The 18,598-nt window shown below is 36.3% G+C and overlaps 2 protein-coding genes across 7 annotated transcripts in view; one reads left to right on the top strand and one right to left on the bottom strand.

Moving 5' to 3' along the window:
• Positions 1-171: 171 nt before the first annotated feature.
• Positions 172-6,089, bottom strand: LOC107706998 (uncharacterized). 3 transcript variants are annotated; one of them, XR_001636208.1, is made up of 6 exons: positions 6,004-6,089; positions 4,565-4,797; positions 3,384-3,544; positions 2,264-2,332; positions 1,808-2,176; positions 172-591 (listed from the first exon to the last, which is right to left on the bottom strand). XR_001636208.1 is itself a non-coding variant. In XM_016510862.1 (3 exons), the coding sequence occupies exons 1-3, from the start codon at positions 3,706-3,708 to the stop codon at positions 1,896-1,898; spliced, it is 675 nt and encodes a 224-aa protein (XP_016366348.1). In that variant the 5' UTR covers positions 3,709-3,773; the 3' UTR covers positions 1,574-1,895. The 3 variants fall into 3 exon arrangements, 1 of the variants encoding a protein (XP_016366348.1); XR_001636207.1 differs by lacking the exons at positions 4,565-4,797; positions 6,004-6,089 and having other exon boundaries at positions 173-591; positions 3,384-3,773; XM_016510862.1 differs by lacking the exons at positions 172-591; positions 4,565-4,797; positions 6,004-6,089 and having other exon boundaries at positions 1,574-2,176; positions 3,384-3,773.
• Positions 6,090-7,914: 1,825 nt separating this feature from the next.
• LOC107706995 (LIM domain and actin-binding protein 1-like) overlaps positions 7,915-18,598 on the top strand; it is a 15,899-nt gene continuing 5,215 nt past the window's right edge. Inside the window, exons 1-6 of one of the 4 annotated variants that reach the window (XM_016510856.1) lie at positions 7,915-8,028; positions 9,795-9,946; positions 11,291-11,333; positions 12,721-12,846; positions 18,149-18,194; positions 18,468-18,574. In XM_016510856.1, coding sequence (XP_016366342.1) covers positions 9,825-9,946; positions 11,291-11,333; positions 12,721-12,846; positions 18,149-18,194; positions 18,468-18,574 — 444 coding nt within the window. In that variant the 5' untranslated portion in view covers positions 7,915-8,028; positions 9,795-9,824. Of the gene's footprint in view, positions 8,033-8,708; positions 8,768-9,794; positions 9,947-11,290; positions 11,334-12,720; positions 12,847-16,183; positions 16,292-18,148; positions 18,195-18,467; positions 18,575-18,598 lie in introns of those variants that run through there. The other 3 variants (XM_016510857.1, XM_016510858.1, XM_016510859.1) reach the window with 3 other exon arrangements.

Raw genomic sequence — 18,598 nt, 5'->3', positions numbered from 1 at the left:
GCTTTTTTATTGCTTTAGCCTATAAATCAATAAACACGATACTGCAAATCTGACAAATATCTAAATTATACAATAAAACAAGTTATAAAGCAATAAAAAATAACCTTAAAATAAAAATGACCGTAATGATTTATTTCTCTTTATTTATATAGATTTTTTGTATTTAAAAATAAACCATCACAGAAGCATGATCAATTTTTTACAAAACAGAAATATGATTAAGAAGTATAGAAAAGTTACAAAAAAAAGTTCAAAAACAGAGTAACATAACAACAATTTGAAATGATTGTTCCCACATCAGATTGCAATAAACCCAAAGCAAAAGATTCCATGAAATCTGGCCAGACTAGACACAGTTTAATGACAGGCCTGTGCAATGGAATTGTACAAAGCTCCGCCTCCAATCCTATCACCTGCTTGGCATGCAAAACAAGGGTGAACAAGGGTGAAACACCAGGGTGAAAATGCATCAGGGTGAAACAACGTGATACTTGCCGAGAGAGCGAAGGTCGCCGTTATGTTGCCAGATAGCGGTCTCTATTGGAACATAACACTTTTTAAACTTCCGTCATAAACATGAGTCTTCCTTATCTGTTCATGGAATCGGTTCAAGTTTAAGACTTTGATAAAAGCTTTCACATTAATTTACTTAAAAAAGGAAAAGTATTATTCTGTAGAATGGAACGCTACCGTACAATTCAGGCTCACCTGAAACTTATATTTCAGAAAGCAAACACAAACTGAAATGCAATCTAAAAAGTAGGAATGGAACTTGATCTTACAGGAAAATAAGCTTACCAAAAAAACAGTTAAGTAATAATGCCATAAAAAAAAAACATTGCAATAAAACAAAACAGTCTAATAGTTTATTCAGTCCTGTCCCTTTTTGAAAAAAAATTATGCACTACAATTTTTTATGTAAACATATTTGCTATTAAGCAAAAAAAATAAAAAAAGTTTTTGCACATCAGGTTTAAGAAAAATATTTGAAATACCCGCATTATAGCTTGTTGCATTACGTTTCCCTATTATTTCACACTTGTAGCTGACTTTATACATAGCCTTTACTAAACAAACAAACAAACAAAAAAAAGACAAATAAACAGTACACATTTTTAATATAACTGACTAGCAGTTATAGCTCACCCTAGTGGTATGTTTGCATGTCTGTGAATGCAAAGTGCTACACATATAGAAAGTGCTGCAGCTGCAACTTCAAAATCCAAAAGAATTAATTCACCATGTGTTCCCTTGAGATTTTCATATGGGTTATTATAATGGGGTTTTTAAAGGGATAGATCAACCAAAAATGAAAATTCTGTCATCATTTACTCACCCTCAAGTTGTTCCAAACCTGTATGAATTTCTTTCAGCTGTTGACCACAAAAGAAGATATTTTGAAGAATGTTGGTAACCAAGCAGTTGACGGTAGCCATTGACTTCCATAGTATGGAAAAAACCCCACTATGGAAGTCAATGGCTACCATCAACTGTTTTGTTAACATCTTTCTTCAAAATTCCATTTTTGTCTTCAGCAGAACAAAGAAAGTCCTACAGGTTTGGAACAAGTGGAGGGGGGAGTAAATTATGACAGAATTTTAATTTTAGGGTGAACTATCCTTTTAAATTAATGAGTAAAATAAGATCTGTGGTAAAGCACAACTTAATGATACATGGACATTTTGTTTTACAATATAAACTGCACACACTCCCCCTAAACATTCCTATGTGGTCACTTATTACAAACATACATTTTTAAAAATACCCATAACTGCTTAAGTGTCAAGTATTGACAATTTATGTTTACCACAGTTTTAAAAACCCCATGATAAAAACCAATAGAGAAGGTTTTGACATCACATCTGCATCACCCTATTGAAGTCCTCCTAGCAGCCTCAGTTGTTTTCCAACAGGAAGTTGATTTTCAGAGTGTCTATGCCGCTCTCCTCTTGGGTTAGTAGGGAATGGAGACGAGCTGCCGTGGCTTGTTCCCGCTCACGAATGCTCCATTTTCGCAGCATGGTGAAAACCCGCATTTTGTGTTGGCTGTTGTCCTCCTCTATCTGCTGCAGAGTGGTGGTGTTCATACCCAGTGCCATAATGCCCACCTCCCTCCAGCTGTTCCCAATGCAGCCGGCTACCATCATCATCTCCCTCTCGCTCACCATCCTGGTGCCTGAGAAAAAGCAAAGTTACGTAATGCAGCAATGCGGTCACGAAGCTGCTACAGAAGATGCAAAGCAGAGGTGTGTTTGTGACTCACTGATAATACGCTGCTGCTCCTGCCGTACATTGTTTTCCAACATCTCCTGCCGTCTTTTTGCTGTCGTCTCTGATAAACCAACATCAGTTTCAAATTACAAATAGATTACTGCATGTACTAGACAGTTTGAAGGCAATGGAGTGAAATAAATAATGTATACATATTAAAAAAAAGTGTACTATTAGGATCTAAGAAAAAAAAGTGACGTTCTTCATCAGTATTTTTGTCGTTTCCCAGTGCAAACGTCGAAAGATTCTTAAAGCAAGAGAAATTTACTCTAAGAGCAAAATGACATGTCTTGTTTTATGAGAAACAGATCAAAATGAAGTGAGTTTATGATTAAAACAAGAACAAATATAATTGGCATTACATAATTTAAAAATATGATTGGAAAAATCAACTTAATTCAATTGGGACAACAAGTTTTCATTCCCCTATTGATTGATATTTGTTCTTGTTTTAAACATAAGATCACTTAATTTTGTTCAATTTCTCAGAAAACAAGACTTAATATGTTTAATTTGCGTCTAAAGTAAATGTATCTTGATTTGATGTTTAGATGTTTGTACAGACAAAATACTGAGGAAGACATTCACTTTTTGCATTGCATGCAACATTTAATGCCATGACTTTATGAATTTAACCTTTATGATTTTAAAACTCTCTGCTCCAGTTTAAGACCTTTTTAACAGTGTTTATGTTGTAAAATGAATCAATTATGAAACAAATTGAATTTAAATAGAATTTAAATTCCACTTAAAGCAGCTCTACATATTTTCAGGACAATTAAGCTGTAATGCAAGACAGATCAATTCTCATTACTGTAACAAAGTTTATTATCTTTCTCTTTGAGTATTTATACATTATGGTAGCATTTATTGCATATAAATAATTATGCGTTAAATGATTTTACTTTTCAAAAAATATTTCAAAACTGTATTTTTATATACTACTGAACTGTAAGTCAGTAGAAATGACTATTACAGTAATGAGAATAAACATTAAAAAATGTAAAGTTGCACTAATGAGAATTACATGCATAAAAGTCATAATGCCAAAATTCTAGGGGTGTTCCCGGTACATAATGGATGCTTTACAAAGGCTGAGTGTAAGATCATACCTGTGTTTTTTGGTGTCTTGCGTTTGTTGATTTGCAGCTTTTGGAGGAACTGTAGTTTAGGAAATGTCTCTTGCATGTTTTGTGTTTTCAGCAGCTTCAGGAAATTCAGAGCATGCTTGTTGTCTTTGTGAATCACATAATCCAAGATGTCCCGTACCTGCCTTGAACGCATGTTCATGTCTTTGATGTTGTTGTACTCATTGTTGGACAGTATGCCACTGGCATGGCAATGCTGAAGCAGAAAGTCTGGATCTCCCGTCAGAGTTTCCAGTAGCTCTGGCTTGAGTCTCCGAATGAGCTTGGTGCCATCTACTGGCCCATCCATGGCCTCTTGTGCTTGGTCAGTGATGTGAAAACCTAGATTTGACACTGGCTTTGCAACCGAACATCAAGGCTGTAACAAAATCAGAAATTAAATTATTTTAAACAACAAAAATATACCTAACCTAAAAAAAAAAAAATGAAGATGCTTCAGTCACATATAGTTGGGGAAAAAGATTGTTTTGCAACCCTTCAATCAAGAATTGAACATTTTTATGTTATTATCAAAAAGTAAGCACAACACTTCCTCTACAGCAAATTATTTCAAAATAACTTGTTTATCGACATCTATAAGAAACGTGATTAAATGTGGTCAGCAAAATTAAGCCTTTGTAATTGGGATAAATGGGCTACATTAAATATTAATATGAAATACATTTCTGAACTAAAGGGCTTGGCTAATCTAGATAGTACAGGAGAATATTTCAAATATTGTATTCATAAATAAAGGCGACTTGACCTTGACGACTTAAAACAAATAAAATAGTATAACGTGTAATAAAATACTTAGTATTTGGGTGAGAAGCAGCAATATATAGAACAGACCAACAGATGAGACTGCAGCTGAAGCATCATGGGTGCAGCTGAGATGAAGGAAGTGTGTCTTCATATGATCCCTCCCATTGACAAGTTGTTTTTTAAAAACTGCAAATGTTCTGTTATCACTTTCGAATTATGAAATACGTATAGCGGATAGATTTTAAGCTTAAATGCAAGAGCTGATCCTACACAGATAATACTATTTTATTATTGGTGTATAATTGTATATAGCACATCTTTCTTTGCATTATCTGCAAGTGACTTTCCAGTTTAGTGGCCCACTTCTGGAGATGCGTCATCTTTGTTTACTTTCAATCTGCCTTGAACGCATGTTCATGTCTTTGATGTTGTTGTACTCATTGTTGGACAGTATGCCACTGGCATGGCAATGCTGAAGCAGAAAGTCTGGATCTCCCGTCAGAGTTTCCAGTAGCTCTGGCTTGAGTCTCCGAATGAGCTTGGTGCCATCTACTGGCCCATCCATGGCCTCTTGTGCTTGGTCAGTGATGTGAAAACCTAGATTTGACACTGGCTTTGCAACCGAACATCAAGGCTGTAACAAAATCAGAAATTAAATTATTTTAAACAACAAAAATATACCTAACCTAAAAAAAAAAAAATGAAGATGCTTCAGTCACATATAGTTGGGGAAAAAGATTGTTTTGCAACCCTTCAATCAAGAATTGAACATTTTTATGTTATTATCAAAAAGTAAGCACAACACTTCCTCTACAGCAAATTATTTCAAAATAACTTGTTTATCGACATCTATAAGAAACGTGATTAAATGTGGTCAGCAAAATTAAGCCTTTGTAATTGGGATAAATGGGCTACATTAAATATTAATATGAAATACATTTCTGAACTAAAGGGCTTGGCTAATCTAGATAGTACAGGAGAATATTTCAAATATTGTATTCATAAATAAAGGCGACTTGACCTTGACGACTTAAAACAAATAAAATAGTATAACGTGTAATAAAATACTTAGTATTTGGGTGAGAAGCAGCAATATATAGAACAGACCAACAGATGAGACTGCAGCTGAAGCATCATGGGTGCAGCTGAGATGAAGGAAGTGTGTCTTCATATGATCCCTCCCATTGACAAGTTGTTTTTTAAAAACTGCAAATGTTCTGTTATCACTTTCGAATTATGAAATACGTATAGCGGATAGATTTTAAGCTTAAATGCAAGAGCTGATCCTACACAGATAATACTATTTTATTATTGGTGTATAATTGTATATAGCACATCTTTCTTTGCATTATCTGCAAGTGACTTTCCAGTTTAGTGGCCCACTTCTGGAGATGCGTCATCTTTGTTTACTTTCAATAAACGGCTATGGCGCACTTTTTTTTTTTTTTTTTACATTTGTTGAGAGGTTTTATTTGTTCGGGCATAATAAAATAGTCTGCCTTTACTAGTACATATCGATTACGTACACCTTGCAAACACTAGAGAAGCAAGAATGCGCGCGAAACTGAAGAGAACAAAGAGATATTTCATCAACATGCGCAACATGCAACACGCGTTCAGTCCCGATCCACTTCCGTTTTAAAATAAAACAGTTACTGTTACGGTTACAAATTTGCGCCCGCTCACGTTTTCCGAATATCTTTTATTGTAGCGTAGAAACTGAACGTGTCAAATTCAGCACTTTTCACCTGCACAGAGATATAGAAAGAACCAAAGGGGAGTACCCTACACACATGAATGAAATCACATTTCATTAAACACGAAAGAAAAGTTTGCTTACCTCAGTTGGAACGTTTGATGGCTCATCCGCACTTCATCCGCATATAATGTGATATTGATATAAAAACAACTACTGCTGCCGCCCCCTTCTGGACAGGGAGTGTTATTAATGTGCCCAACTAATGCTAGTTCATGTAAAATTTCACTATCAGCAACTCATTTCCAAATGCCCGCATCTTTTTTTAATACTAATTAATTCAATTCTATTCTAGAGAACTGACACGCTGACCTTAAAACTGAACCCTGATTTGTGATTGATCTGCTACTCTAAAATGAATCATGAATGATGAATGAATCATGTGTGATGATGAAATAACTACCATTCTGTACTTTCAGTGAATCTAGCCTAAGGGAAGTGATAAACTGCTGAGACAGAAACAATGAAGCGACAAACTATGATGGAATTAGCTCTGCACTGGTGACATCTCTGTCTCGTTTTGTTCATGTCCACTTTCGACCTGGTAAACAACTGCTGCACACGTCTACCTTGCATATAAAAGTAAAACAGTAAATTATTCCATTAGAAAGTTTGATCAGCATGGACAATCTTTTTAATTGATAATTACCTGATATAGCCATGGCCTATTGGGATTCTGTGGAAGAGGAAGTTTCCTTAGGACTAAAGTTTGATAGGAAACCTCCATTACAAAATTCAGATGAATCACAAATGAAAGCCAGAAAGCTCTTTCAGTGGATTATGTATATTTGATCTGTTTCATTATTACTTAATTACTTGTTCATGTATTTCTAGTTCATCTGTATCTATAAGAAATGTGAATAAATGTGCTCAGCAAAATAAGAAAATGGTAATTAGGAAAAATGCATTAAATATTATTAGTTTTTTTCTGTAAACAACTTATGATATTTGTTCATATATGCCCATTCTCAAATTTATTTAAAAAACAAATCATTCATTTATTCCTTATTGGTTCTCAACATGACACAATTGAGTAAAAAGTGGAACATGAACCACCAAACATTTCTGAACTAAAGTGCTTGACTAATCTAGATAGGATAGGAGAATATTCTACAGTATCTTATTGGTCCCCTGTGACCAATAAAATGAGGTATTACAGTAGACAAATTTAAAATCTGAAAACCAAAAATACAATAATTTAGAGATAAAATAACTAAAATATAGCATATAGCGTAATAAAAAAATAACTAAAATATTTCAGATTATTAGTTTTATTTAGAATTATTACATTTATTTATTTATTTAAAATAAGCTTTGCAAGTTAGATGTAAATGTGCTTTCATTTGAAAAAAAAGGGAACAAAAAGAGAACATGTCTGAGGGAACATGTTGTTAGTTTTTATTTTTAAGTTTATTTTAAATGTATTTTTTAAAATGTATATTAAATGTATGTGTGTTTATATCGATCTGTCTATTTATGTATCTATATATGTGCTGAAAGGCGTAATCCAACACTGTGGAATGTTGTGCCATTCTCAAGCAAGACTTCCATGTGACTGGGATTAATGAAACTGATCCAGTGCCTCCTGACTCCTGGAGAGGCTCTTCCGCGAGACATCACTGCTTTGTGTTCCCACAGTTTTATTTTAGATTAGATAAGAATCTAAAAAAAAAAGTGAAAAAGAAAAAAAAAAATGTGGAAAAAACAATGTTGCACACAATTTACAATCTTTATTGTCCTAATGATTTTTTTCTTTTGATTGTGGGGTGAAATATGAGCAGGACGCAGGACATGGAGGCGGGGACTTTTGCTCACTTCCAGGAATCCTGTGGGATTCCCAGATTGTGAAGAGGCCTTGTTCTCTAACTCTGTCTGTTCTGCTGAGAGTCTGATGATGAACTGCTGAGCCCAGCAGTGGGAGGGGCCTTACCTGCTAGGTGCAAAGCAGCTCTCTTCCCATTGGCTGAGCAGAGTCAGTATATTTCCTCACTCACAAACAATGTGGAAGTGAGCAGAGTGTTCAGAGCACTGAGAGGACAGACAGAGAGCCCAACAAGAAAACTCTTCAGCACATCCACTGAAAGACTGCAAGAGGAGGCTTGATACACTGTATGTATGTTTTGATTTGTGATTCATGGGCCTTTGTTTGTATTGATGCGTTCAGAGGGAACACAAGCTTGTCATGTTTGGCATTTTAAATGCATGCTTTGTGGTTTCTCACTTTCAATGGTCTCACCAGCCATGAGTCTCAGTAGTTGATGTTTCTAATGTGCTAAGTGAATTTAAAAGGGATAGCTTTCTTTTCAGTACAATCATGTAATGGGGGGGAAAAACTGTTACATCAAGTTGATTTTAGAAAGTAATTTTTGTGTAAAACAAAGGTTGAGAGCTGTAATATGTAGTTTAATGCTAAATATGTAAATTTGTTATGTTAAATGAGCACATACATTTCAGCATTACTTGTGAATTGCTTCCATTGTCAGAAATTTTGTAGCGTGATTTAAAAAAATAACATTTCAGATTATTTTTATTTAGAATTGATTATTAAATGTATCTATTTATTTGAAATAAGCTTAGCAAGTTAGATGGAAATGTGCATTAATTTGAAACATGATTCTGAGGAAACGTTTTTATCTTTAATTAAAGTTTACTTTAGATGTATTTTTATCACTCACTTTGATTTATTTTTTAATTGTGATTTCTAGGTCTGGAAAAATTATGAATTTGTTTTTTGTACTGAAAAGCTAGCTAGAAGTTGCTTTTGTGATTTTCAAAATACCCACTACACTGCCGACTGGGTGAAGTATTGAAATTTTGTTGGTCAAAAGATGTGGGAACCCTTCTGAAGATATGATTAAACGCAGAGTGCAAGGATAAGTCAAACTGCTGGGAATAAAGTGTAGACTTGTCTAAACATGCTGAAGTGCTGATGTGACCTGAGTGTGATGTTTCTGTTTCATTGGATTCATCTGAACGTTCTCATGTCATTTAAGCAGAAGCACGTGGCATATGCCAAATGGATGAGTGTCTCCTTGAAGCAAATCAGTCATTTTGGAAAGCCCTTGACTGTAATTTGTTGACTTTTAGGAAGTCCTGGTTTATGTCTCTGGATGAGAGAGAGTGTCTCATCTGCCGAGTCAAATCATAATCTCTCAACACGAGAGATCCTTGAGAAAACTTGGATCTCTCAGAGTTTTAAAACTTAGTAAAGCTCATTGTTGGGCTCCTTTGATATGATTCTTTCTCAGGCAACATACTATATAGCAGATTAAAAGTCTGTTTTATGGAAGTGTACAGCATGATGCATGAGTAATCTGAGGTAATGATGACTCAGTTGCTGTATCAGCAGTTTCAGTGATGTTTCAGCTGTAAATCTGCTGCTTCTTTGCATTGCCCAAATCAAAGCCCTTTGCTCAACTGTACAGAACATGTTTGAATTGATATATTTCTAAAGCTAATCATTAAAATGCTGGCTAATTTGAAGAATTAGTATTATTGCAACCTAATTATAGTTATTTACTGCATGAGAAAATCACTGTGAAACCAGGAAAATTCCTTTCTGATCCTAATCTGTACATGGATCATTTCCAGCAGTAAGTTGGTTTCTGTCTGTTTATATAAGACTATGTGTGTATGTGATGAATTCATGGGTAAGGAGAGGTTTGCAGTTGCCCACAGATGATCGGTTTCCTGTGAATTTTGTAATTACCTGATCATGTGAGATAAGTCCTGTCATATCAGGCATAAGTCACAACATGTCTGTATGATAGCGGCTACGGGTGTTGTGCACTGATGCCGAATGATGACTAATTTCAAGAGTGATATGGGAAAACAATCATTTCAGTTTAATATTTGAAATGCCTCTGTCCCAACAGAAATCCTACTGAAGACATCAGGAAGCCAAGATGGCAGTCCGCTCATTTCATCGTGGGCAATGGGCCTCACAGTCCTTGCGAGTTACAGCAAAGGAGCTCTCTATTATTGGTGTGCGAGGCAAAAACACGGCCATTGCTGAGCGATTTTCCAAGTAAGCAAATTTCAGGATTTGCATATCTAAAACTGATCTCACTTGTCATTTAACCTCTCCTCTTTGCTTTAAGTTTAGCACTCTTTTAGTGCACTTTAGAACTTGTTTCCCAACCTTTTTTACAAGGCACCACTGTTTTAAAAGCTGCTGTTTTGTTCTAAAGTGGTTTATGATGTTCAGACCTCTGCTCCAAGGTTCACTAGGTTCACATTATTAGGAGGTTCACCAGCAGAAAGTGGTGTCAAATCATGTAATGATGCTGTCAACACCTAGACACAGTCAAATTCAGATATTAGAGGTTCAAAAGTCTGACACCACCAATAAAATGTATCCATTTTGCATTTAAGTGCAATTTAATACCATTTAATTTCATTATAAATGATATTAGTTTACATAAATGACAAATTTACTTGCATTTCATTACTGATCTTAAATGTTAAATACTCATGTCTTGTTTTAAAATGTTCAGAATCCTAAAACATTTCAGACTGAGTTTCCATACTGAATTCCTCATTTTCAGTCTGCTCTCAGATATGGGACCGCATGTTTGATTTATAGCTAAATATCTGCTGCCCGACTCATTATAAGCATCGTTGTTGGCTCTCGGTCAGTGTATTTCCTGTGTGGAGGAATTTTTCCAGTGCATCATCTGTCAGATTTTCTAATGTCTTTTCCAGCGTTGTGCTTTTGGCTTTCTTTCTACACCTACAGCAATGACTTCACCATCCCAAGAACTAGATTTGCCAGCTGGATTAGTGAGCATTAAAGAATTCAAAGTGAAGGATGAAATGGTTTAGGATCTGATTGCTGACCTGTGATAGGTGTGGGCAAATATAAATCATGTGTTTGGTATTCGACTCTTTTAAACGGTTTTTTTTTTTTTTAGTCTTATCACTGTTTTTCTTTCCAACTAACCTACATTTAGAGCCAAGGGTTAGTTTGAATCGGCATGCAGTGGATTTCCTTTGAAAATCAGATTGAACTTCCTGCTTTCAGTGTTTGGGAATTTTTTTAAAAGTCTCTCCAACAGATGGTTAGTGAACCCGAAACCCCTTTAGGCTAGCTTTCAAGTTTTGTTTTTAACATGCCATAAAAATAAAACTGGAAGCTAAATCAAGACAGTCCAGTTCATCGGTTTGCACTGCTGCATATGACCACTAGGGGCCACCAACGATCAAAAGTGATATTTTAGTTCTTAGGCAGATATAAGGATAGTCAAATACATCTCAGAAGTCAAACAATAACAAACACCTTCTGATAATTGGTTTTTAAAATTTACAGAAACTAGCTACTCTTCATGATTTTAAGTTGAGTGAGCAACTCTTCTGCTTCATTTCTTCTCAGGTACCAGAAGGCAGCAGAACAAACAAGTTCAGACAAGAAAAAAGTAAGTTCTCACCATCTTGCCATTCGTTATCTAGCTATCTATCTGAAAACTGCACTACTATACTACTGCTGCTGCTGTTTAGACACGCATGCATTCAGTGTCCGGTCACCTCAATCCCTATTTAGACGTCTTAATCTGCAGGTAATTCCTATGCACTTTACATAACTGGTCCAGCCAATCTGTGTCTTCTGAATGGTTGTGTTTGTTCATAAATAAAATACTACAGAAGTTACAGTGAATGGTGTGTAAAAGTTTGTCAGGAGCTGCATGTGCTGGATGATACTCTTGTGGATGTAGGTATGAACTATATGACTGTATTTGAAAGAGAATGCAGCTGCTTCATGTTATCTAGGCCTAGATTTTGCATTGAAGTTTCGTTAAACGTATTAAATCAAAGGTTTTGCTTTCTGTCCCATTGTGAGGATGCCTTGCATGGTTTCGGCAATTGGTTCAGTGTGTTTGTGTAATGCCTCATAATTGTCTGGAATTTTAATAGTTGACTCCAAAAGACATCTTAAGATCAGCCAGAAGTATGTGAGCTGTTGTAGCATGCATTAATTGGAAGAAACTAGGGGCAAATTAGCATGCTTTAGTTGCTTTTGTATGTAAGCACACCACAACAATATGAGTAATACTTAGTGCTTGACAGATTTATTTTTGAAGCTAAAGGCAAAATGTATTCAAACTCATAGCTGATTGTTTTTTTTGTTTTGTTTTTTGAAACTTTGTATTTTGTGTAGTTGATACATGTGCATGAAAAGTGAACAAAATGCATATCCACAAACAAGATTCAGTGACACCTGACATAGGCTAAATGTTTATATTGAATATAACGTAATGTGCACATATACATAAGCATGTAATATCTTTCAGAAACTTTCTTTTTTTTCCCCGTTTCCTGTCACTACTTCCCCTTTTTTATGTTCTTCTTGGTTCGTCTGTCCTGTTGTTAGGGGGTTGGCCTAGTTCCCTTATGCAGATAGTTTCTAAAGACTAGCATCTGGTGCTGTATCCCCCCCCCTCACTTCCTCCAGCACAGTCTGAGGGAGCCACTCCTTCCATGTGCCAGGATTCGGAAGCTTTTGTAGTTAAACTTTTCCTAACAGACTAACAATGATTTTGTTTCGCCAATCACTACTAATCCAAATATTGACGAGATACTCTCAAGCATTAATATCCTCTTACTGATTTTCCTTGGTTATTTTTTGTTGTTTTTTTTTTTTGTGACAAAATTGTCATAAAAGACTTTCAATCAGTAATGTATTTTTAATCATGAATGTATTTATTAGTATTTTTAATTCGATCTTTTAGAATTTAAATTTAAAGCTGCCCTCTTCAAAACTTAGGATTGAAATAACTAAAACCGTATATATTGTTGCTGTTTTAGTTGTTGAGCGACAGTGACCAGCCGATGGAGAAGTGGACGCAAAGAGACGTGCCCATCGAAAAGCCCACAGTGCCTCTCAACAGCCTGAAGATGATGTTTGAGAAAGGAGAGACCCTTCACAACAACGTAAGTACAACTAATTATCTAAATTGGTATGTATTATCTGAATTGGGTGTCTTGTCAGTTTAGTAGATAACATCACTTTGGTATTTATGAATGAATAGAAAGTTTGTGTGTGCAGTTTAAAAGGGTTTGTGCAATTAAAAGCCCAACCATTTTTTACTTCTTAGAAATGTTGATTGAGACTTGTTGGACCAAACCAGTCAAAATAATCAGCATATTAGAATTTTTTTTCTGAAGGATCATCTGACACTGAAGAAATTCAGCTTTGCGTCACAGGAATAAATTACATTTTAAAATGTATTAAAATAGAAAACAGCTCTGTGATCATGAAGACAGCAGTGTGCTCCCTCTGAGAACGTTGTTTCTTTCTCAGCCTGCAGGAGAACTATTGTCGATTTGTGTTCTGTAACCTTGCAGTAAATGTTAGTGTTGCTTTTTAATTCTAGCATCTCTTTTACTATTGCTCATAATTGGGGTTCGAATAAACAACAACACCCTAGCATTAATGTAGTGATTTTAGCTGGAGAAAGCATCACACTTCTGTCAGAAGATGTGAAAGTCTAGATTTACTAAAGCTTCTTTTGAAACAAGATCCACTGATTTGAATTTCTGAACTATTGTTCTCTGCTAGTCTGTGTGGCTGAAGATGACAAGAACATTCTTGTGGTGTCTTTTTAGTCAAGCCTCGTCTTCATCTGAGGCCCCGTCCACACGGAGACGCGTTTAGCTGTATATGCATACATTTTGTAACGTATAGGCGTTTTGGGAGAGTGAAACCGATATTTTTTGAAACCGGGTCCCAGAGTGGATAAATCTGAAAACGCCGCCCTTGCGTTTTCGTGTGGACAGCGAATCCGTATATTTTCTGAAACGATGACGTCATCAGCCCACGTCTCGCCCCTAGTCAGACACCGCTATGTCGCGTAACCGCAACAAAAACATGAACAAACACTGAACGATTGTCTTTTTATTAACTAACATTAACACAGATTAGTAAATGTATTGTTCTATGTTCGTTTGTATACCGCGCGCAAGGTTTATGCGCATAGTCCAGTCTTCTCCGTTTTTAGTGTATCTCTGTGCCAGAATTACAGCGCCACATATTGGTCTGGCATGTATATTACATCGTTTTGTGTCGGTTTTGTGGTTTCGTGTGGACGCAGCCTGACATTTTGCTTTATTCTTTAATCTAATTTTTTCTCAAAGGTTATGTGTTCAAAATGTACTGGGATTTCACCGTACACAATGGTGTCTTTTGTTTGTTTCACGGACTGCAAAGGGAATCATGCCCAACATTTTATCTGCAAAAGAGCAAGCTGTTTTGAAGTAGTGTGGGTGGAGGAGAGGGAAGGACTGAAACTGAATGCATTTTTCCCATTGTATCGTCACCACCGCATTACCAGTGGTTCAAAACGTCCCAGCATGCAGTGAACTTAGATACACACCATATTTAGTGGTTCTTGCAAAGACAAACATCACTGTTTTCTTATTGGGGGTAGGGACTTTTTCCCATCCCTAATTCAAACTTTCAGCTGCTGCGATCAAATTACTGAATAAGTGATTTAAATTTGTGAATAGTTTAGTCTAACCAGATATTTCATGGAAACTAAATGACTCAAAAGAATACTGGTCACTGATTTGGTTCTTGAGTTCAGCTCAGTCACTCGATGAACTGGTTGCAGCTGTTCTCATGTTAAGTTCAGTTGTGTTTTTTTTATTTTTCCTCACGCAGTCACCGTTTGACTTTTACTCCAATTATAACTAATGAGACTGATGAAAAATGAATTTTCATTTTTTTGAGCTAAACTCAAACTCCTCAACCTCTCAAAAAACATTTCCATCATTAAACAGGGATGAGGTTGCTCTCATTAAAAGTCTTTGCCGTTCTCGCCGGGGGGCTGATGTCATGAGATAAACGTCCACATGATCACTGCAGGGATTCGAGCTTTCTGCTCCCATCAAAGCCAAACTCCTCTCCTTTAACCTGAGGGATGGTCATGAGGGGAGAGAGACTGACTGAAATGATATGAATTCATCATCCAACTCCTCCAGCAGTTTTATTTATTTTTAAATCTGCTGCAGAAATGTTCTTTATGAATGTCGCTGGATATGGAATTTGGGCTACTTTGACAGCTGAATGGCGTCATGAACTGCTGAGAAAAGCAGTTAATAAAGAGAAGTTCCAGATATGACTAGATTTATTGACGTGCGTAGTCTGTAGGACACATTTCATAAGAAACTAGACTTTCATAGATGTTTCGCCAGCCAGTGTGCGTCATTAGTTGTAGAAAGAAGTAGTGGAATAATTATATAATTACTGATTTAATATTTTCAGTTTTTATTTAATTATGTGATGATAAATTTACTGGTTAATGTATATATATGTTTACTAAACATGATGTACTAAAATAACTAAAACTGAAATAAAAATGAATAAAAACTATAGGCTTATATATAAAAAAGACAAAAACTAAACAATTACTAAAACTTTTACTAAAATTAAAATTGACAATTATAAAAATATAAACAATTTTGCAATTGTATGTGATGATAAATTTACTGGTTAATGTATATATATGTTTACTAAACATGATGTACTAAAATAACTAAAACTGAAATAAAAATGAATAAAAACTATAGGCGTATATATAAAAAAGACAAAAACTAAACAAAATTACTAAAACTTTTACTAAAATTAAAATTGACAATTATAAAAATATAAACTGATGCAAAATATTAATACAAATTATAATAGTATCTCGATGCTAAAATAAATTTTTTTTTTTTAAATATCGCATAATCTTCTAATTTTTAAAATATCTTACTTTTGCCACTTTGTTTCAAGGATTAAATTAAATAAAAGAGCACTGAAATAAAATTTAGAAGACATCATGTATAGATATGATAGATCTGGTGTGTGTGCTTTATATATTTTATCTTTTGTCACAGATTTTATCCTCTGATAACATAAGGACACTCCTCATTTCTGGCAGACTGTGGCTCAGATGTTCCCATCTTTTGTGTGTTTTGGATTAATAGAGAGTCTTTTGTCTGAGCTGATGCCCCCTATGGCTGCACTGCCTTTGCCTTTTGTACTGTGTTTATTTCCCGCTCCCCTGGTGTCGGCACACCAGCCTGGAGGATGCTGCACTGATGCCTGGCCGGTTGGTTCCCCCACAGCCGTGCTAATGGCTAATCCATGATTGGGGGGTGGGCCGGTTTCAGCCCCCTTGTTGGATTTAGAGGTTCAACCAGCTGCCTACCTCACCCCACCCTCTCAGCCCTCCCCCTCTCCATCTCTCCTGCTGCTGCCAGCAAAACACTGGCATGCTCACCGTCTCTAATCTGCTCTCAGAGCACTGCCGGGCTTTAGGCAGACAGACTCTGCTCTGTAAATCTCCAGGAATCACAGCGGACCGCCCGTTGTTGTCTGTCTGATTTTAAATAGGTAAGACGTGGCTTTCAGCTCGATACTGTTATTGTTACATGTGGAAACTCTCTTTTGGGTGGGATGATGTCGTGCTTCTTTCCTGAGAACAATGACAATGGATACAGACTTTTTGGAGGATGTGTTTGTCCTGGGATTGATTACACTGTTGTAAGACAGTATTTGCTAGGCACTTGAAAAGTAAATGTTTTTGTTTAAGTGTCATTTTCTGCAACAAAAGCTAAGAAGTCACTACAAAAAAAAGAAAAAATCCTCCCATTTAATTGATAATTGTATTAAATTAAATTATTTTCATGGTGCAAAGCAAACTATAACAGATGTCAAACTTGATAAAAGTCCAAAATGTTGCACGTGGTTTAAATGAATAATTTACGGAAAAGTTTATGGATCAAACATTGTGACAAAAGCAGCTCATTTTATATAATTTTATAAATTTATAGGTAATAAAATTCAGCCACATCAACAGGGTCTCGAACATTTGGGTTAATGTTGTAGCTTCAGTAACAGTGGTTGTTCTGGTCTCCATGTGTCTCAGTCCAGCGGGTGAAGAATTGCATGAGAGCGATTGTGCTGTATGTGCTGGTGTTGTTGTGGCAGTAAAGCCAGACGCTGGTGTCTGTCCACAGCTCTCTCAGAGCTCATTAGAGGATTATTGATGCCAGTGGAGAAGCTGGCCGGTCAGAGAAAGAGACATGTTTAAATACTGCTGTCATGGCTTTAAATGTCTCTTGTCACCTTGCTAATTAGTGCTGTTTGCTAAAGTAAGCATCGTTATAACTTTAGCTCATACTTAGGGTTAGGGGATTTGAACAAACCCCTTACCCAGAATGTTAAACTTTGGGGTGTAACTCATCCCGCACCGAATAAGGCATGTTATGAAGATATTTGTTTTTTTGCATGCCGGCAAATAACAGATGAAAAATCCTACAGACTTGCATTTGAAGGAAGAACTCCAGTGCCGCAGTTTTCCCACGGAATTGGGCTACTTTTATACTGTTGCTGCAGATTGTTTTTTGTGTTCAGTGAGTTAAAGCGAAATCCTCCACCCGGAGCACGATTTTTGACCGATTATAACCCCCCGGAACACGATTTTTATAGTCAAATTTCCTCGATTGGGCTTGTTTTGGCCATGATTGAACAAAGTTTTGAGAAGCTATTGGGTTGGTTTTGTTACACAGACCTGGCAACCCTGAAGGACTCAAGCCATATCTAGATGCCAGAATTTCATAGAGATATGAGTGTGTAGTAGGAATCCACCTAGCAACTATTTAGCAATGCCCTAGCAACCACTTAGTGACACCCTAGCAACCATCTGGAAGACCCTATAGCAGCCACATAGCAACATTCTAAAAACCACTCAGAACACATAAGAACACCATGACACCCAGAATACCCTAGCAACCATTTAGCAGTGCCTTAGCAACCACCCAGGGCCAGATCACTTCGTGACATTCTAGCTGAAAATCTAGCAACCACAACTTGCTAAAAACATTCAGAATACCTTAGCATCTACATCATGGCAACCACCCAGAATACTCTAACAACTGTCTAGCAGTGCCTTAGCAACCACCCAGAACACCCTAGCAGCCACTAGGACATGAAAGTATGAAAAACAGGAAATTATTGGGAAGAGAGAATGGAAATGAGATCAAATTTGCATTGGGTCTGACTTTAAAGTCTATGAAATTAGTTTTTATGTTTCTCATAGAATATCCGGTTTCATTCTGAAATGCTTTGCATTCAGGTAGTAAAATGGGTGTCAAATGGCTATTTACATTTACTTTAAGGACTTCTTAATGCTGTCTTTGTTCTGTGTTTAGCATACTTCATTAACACACGTTTTTTTTGTCTGTCTAGGTGTCTAGAGACCGTGGATCCAAGAATATGGAACCAGGAGATAAAGGTACAGAATCAAATGCAACACTAAACACAAACACACCAGTCTTGTTCAATATGTTTTCAGTTACATGATCTCACATATTGAACTTCCTGCTTCCTTTATGCAACACTGTAAGAATCCGCTTTCTGGAAAGTGCTGATGGCAGTTCTGTGGAAATTCCTGTTTCCCATTCCCACTTTGACCTTGTGGCACATAATGCTTTTTTCATTGTATTTCATGGAGTTATTAGAGACCCCACTGACTGATCTAAATCTCTTTTTCTTCCGTTCTTCACAGAAAGTCTTGACTCTGGAGTCAAAATGGTGGAGTCCACCCCTCTCAGGGACAGAATGGCCATGTACCAGGCAGCTGTGACTAAGCATGATTTCCCTTCCTCCCCCACTGTGAGTGAGGAAGTTCCCCCCCCC

This window comes from Sinocyclocheilus rhinocerous, unplaced genomic scaffold (genome assembly GCF_001515625.1).
Source record: "Sinocyclocheilus rhinocerous isolate Xijiao unplaced genomic scaffold, SAMN03320098_v1.1 scaffold714, whole genome shotgun sequence".
NCBI lineage: Eukaryota > Metazoa > Chordata > Actinopteri > Cypriniformes > Cyprinidae > Sinocyclocheilus > Sinocyclocheilus rhinocerous.
This window is presented reverse-complemented; position numbering and strand designations above follow the sequence as displayed.

Coding starts and splice junctions, on each gene's coding strand:
- LOC107706998 (XM_016510862.1), bottom strand. CDS start 3,708: ATGGATGGGCCAGTAGATGGCACCAAGCTCATTCGGAGACTCAAGCCA. Junction 2,333..3,383: donor CAAGACACCAAAAAACACAG/GTATGATCTTAC, acceptor TTGGTTTATCAG/AGACGACAGCAAAAAGACGG. Junction 2,177..2,263: donor GGAGCAGCAGCGTATTATCA/GTGAGTCACAAA, acceptor GCTTTTTCTCAG/GCACCAGGATGGTGAGCGAG.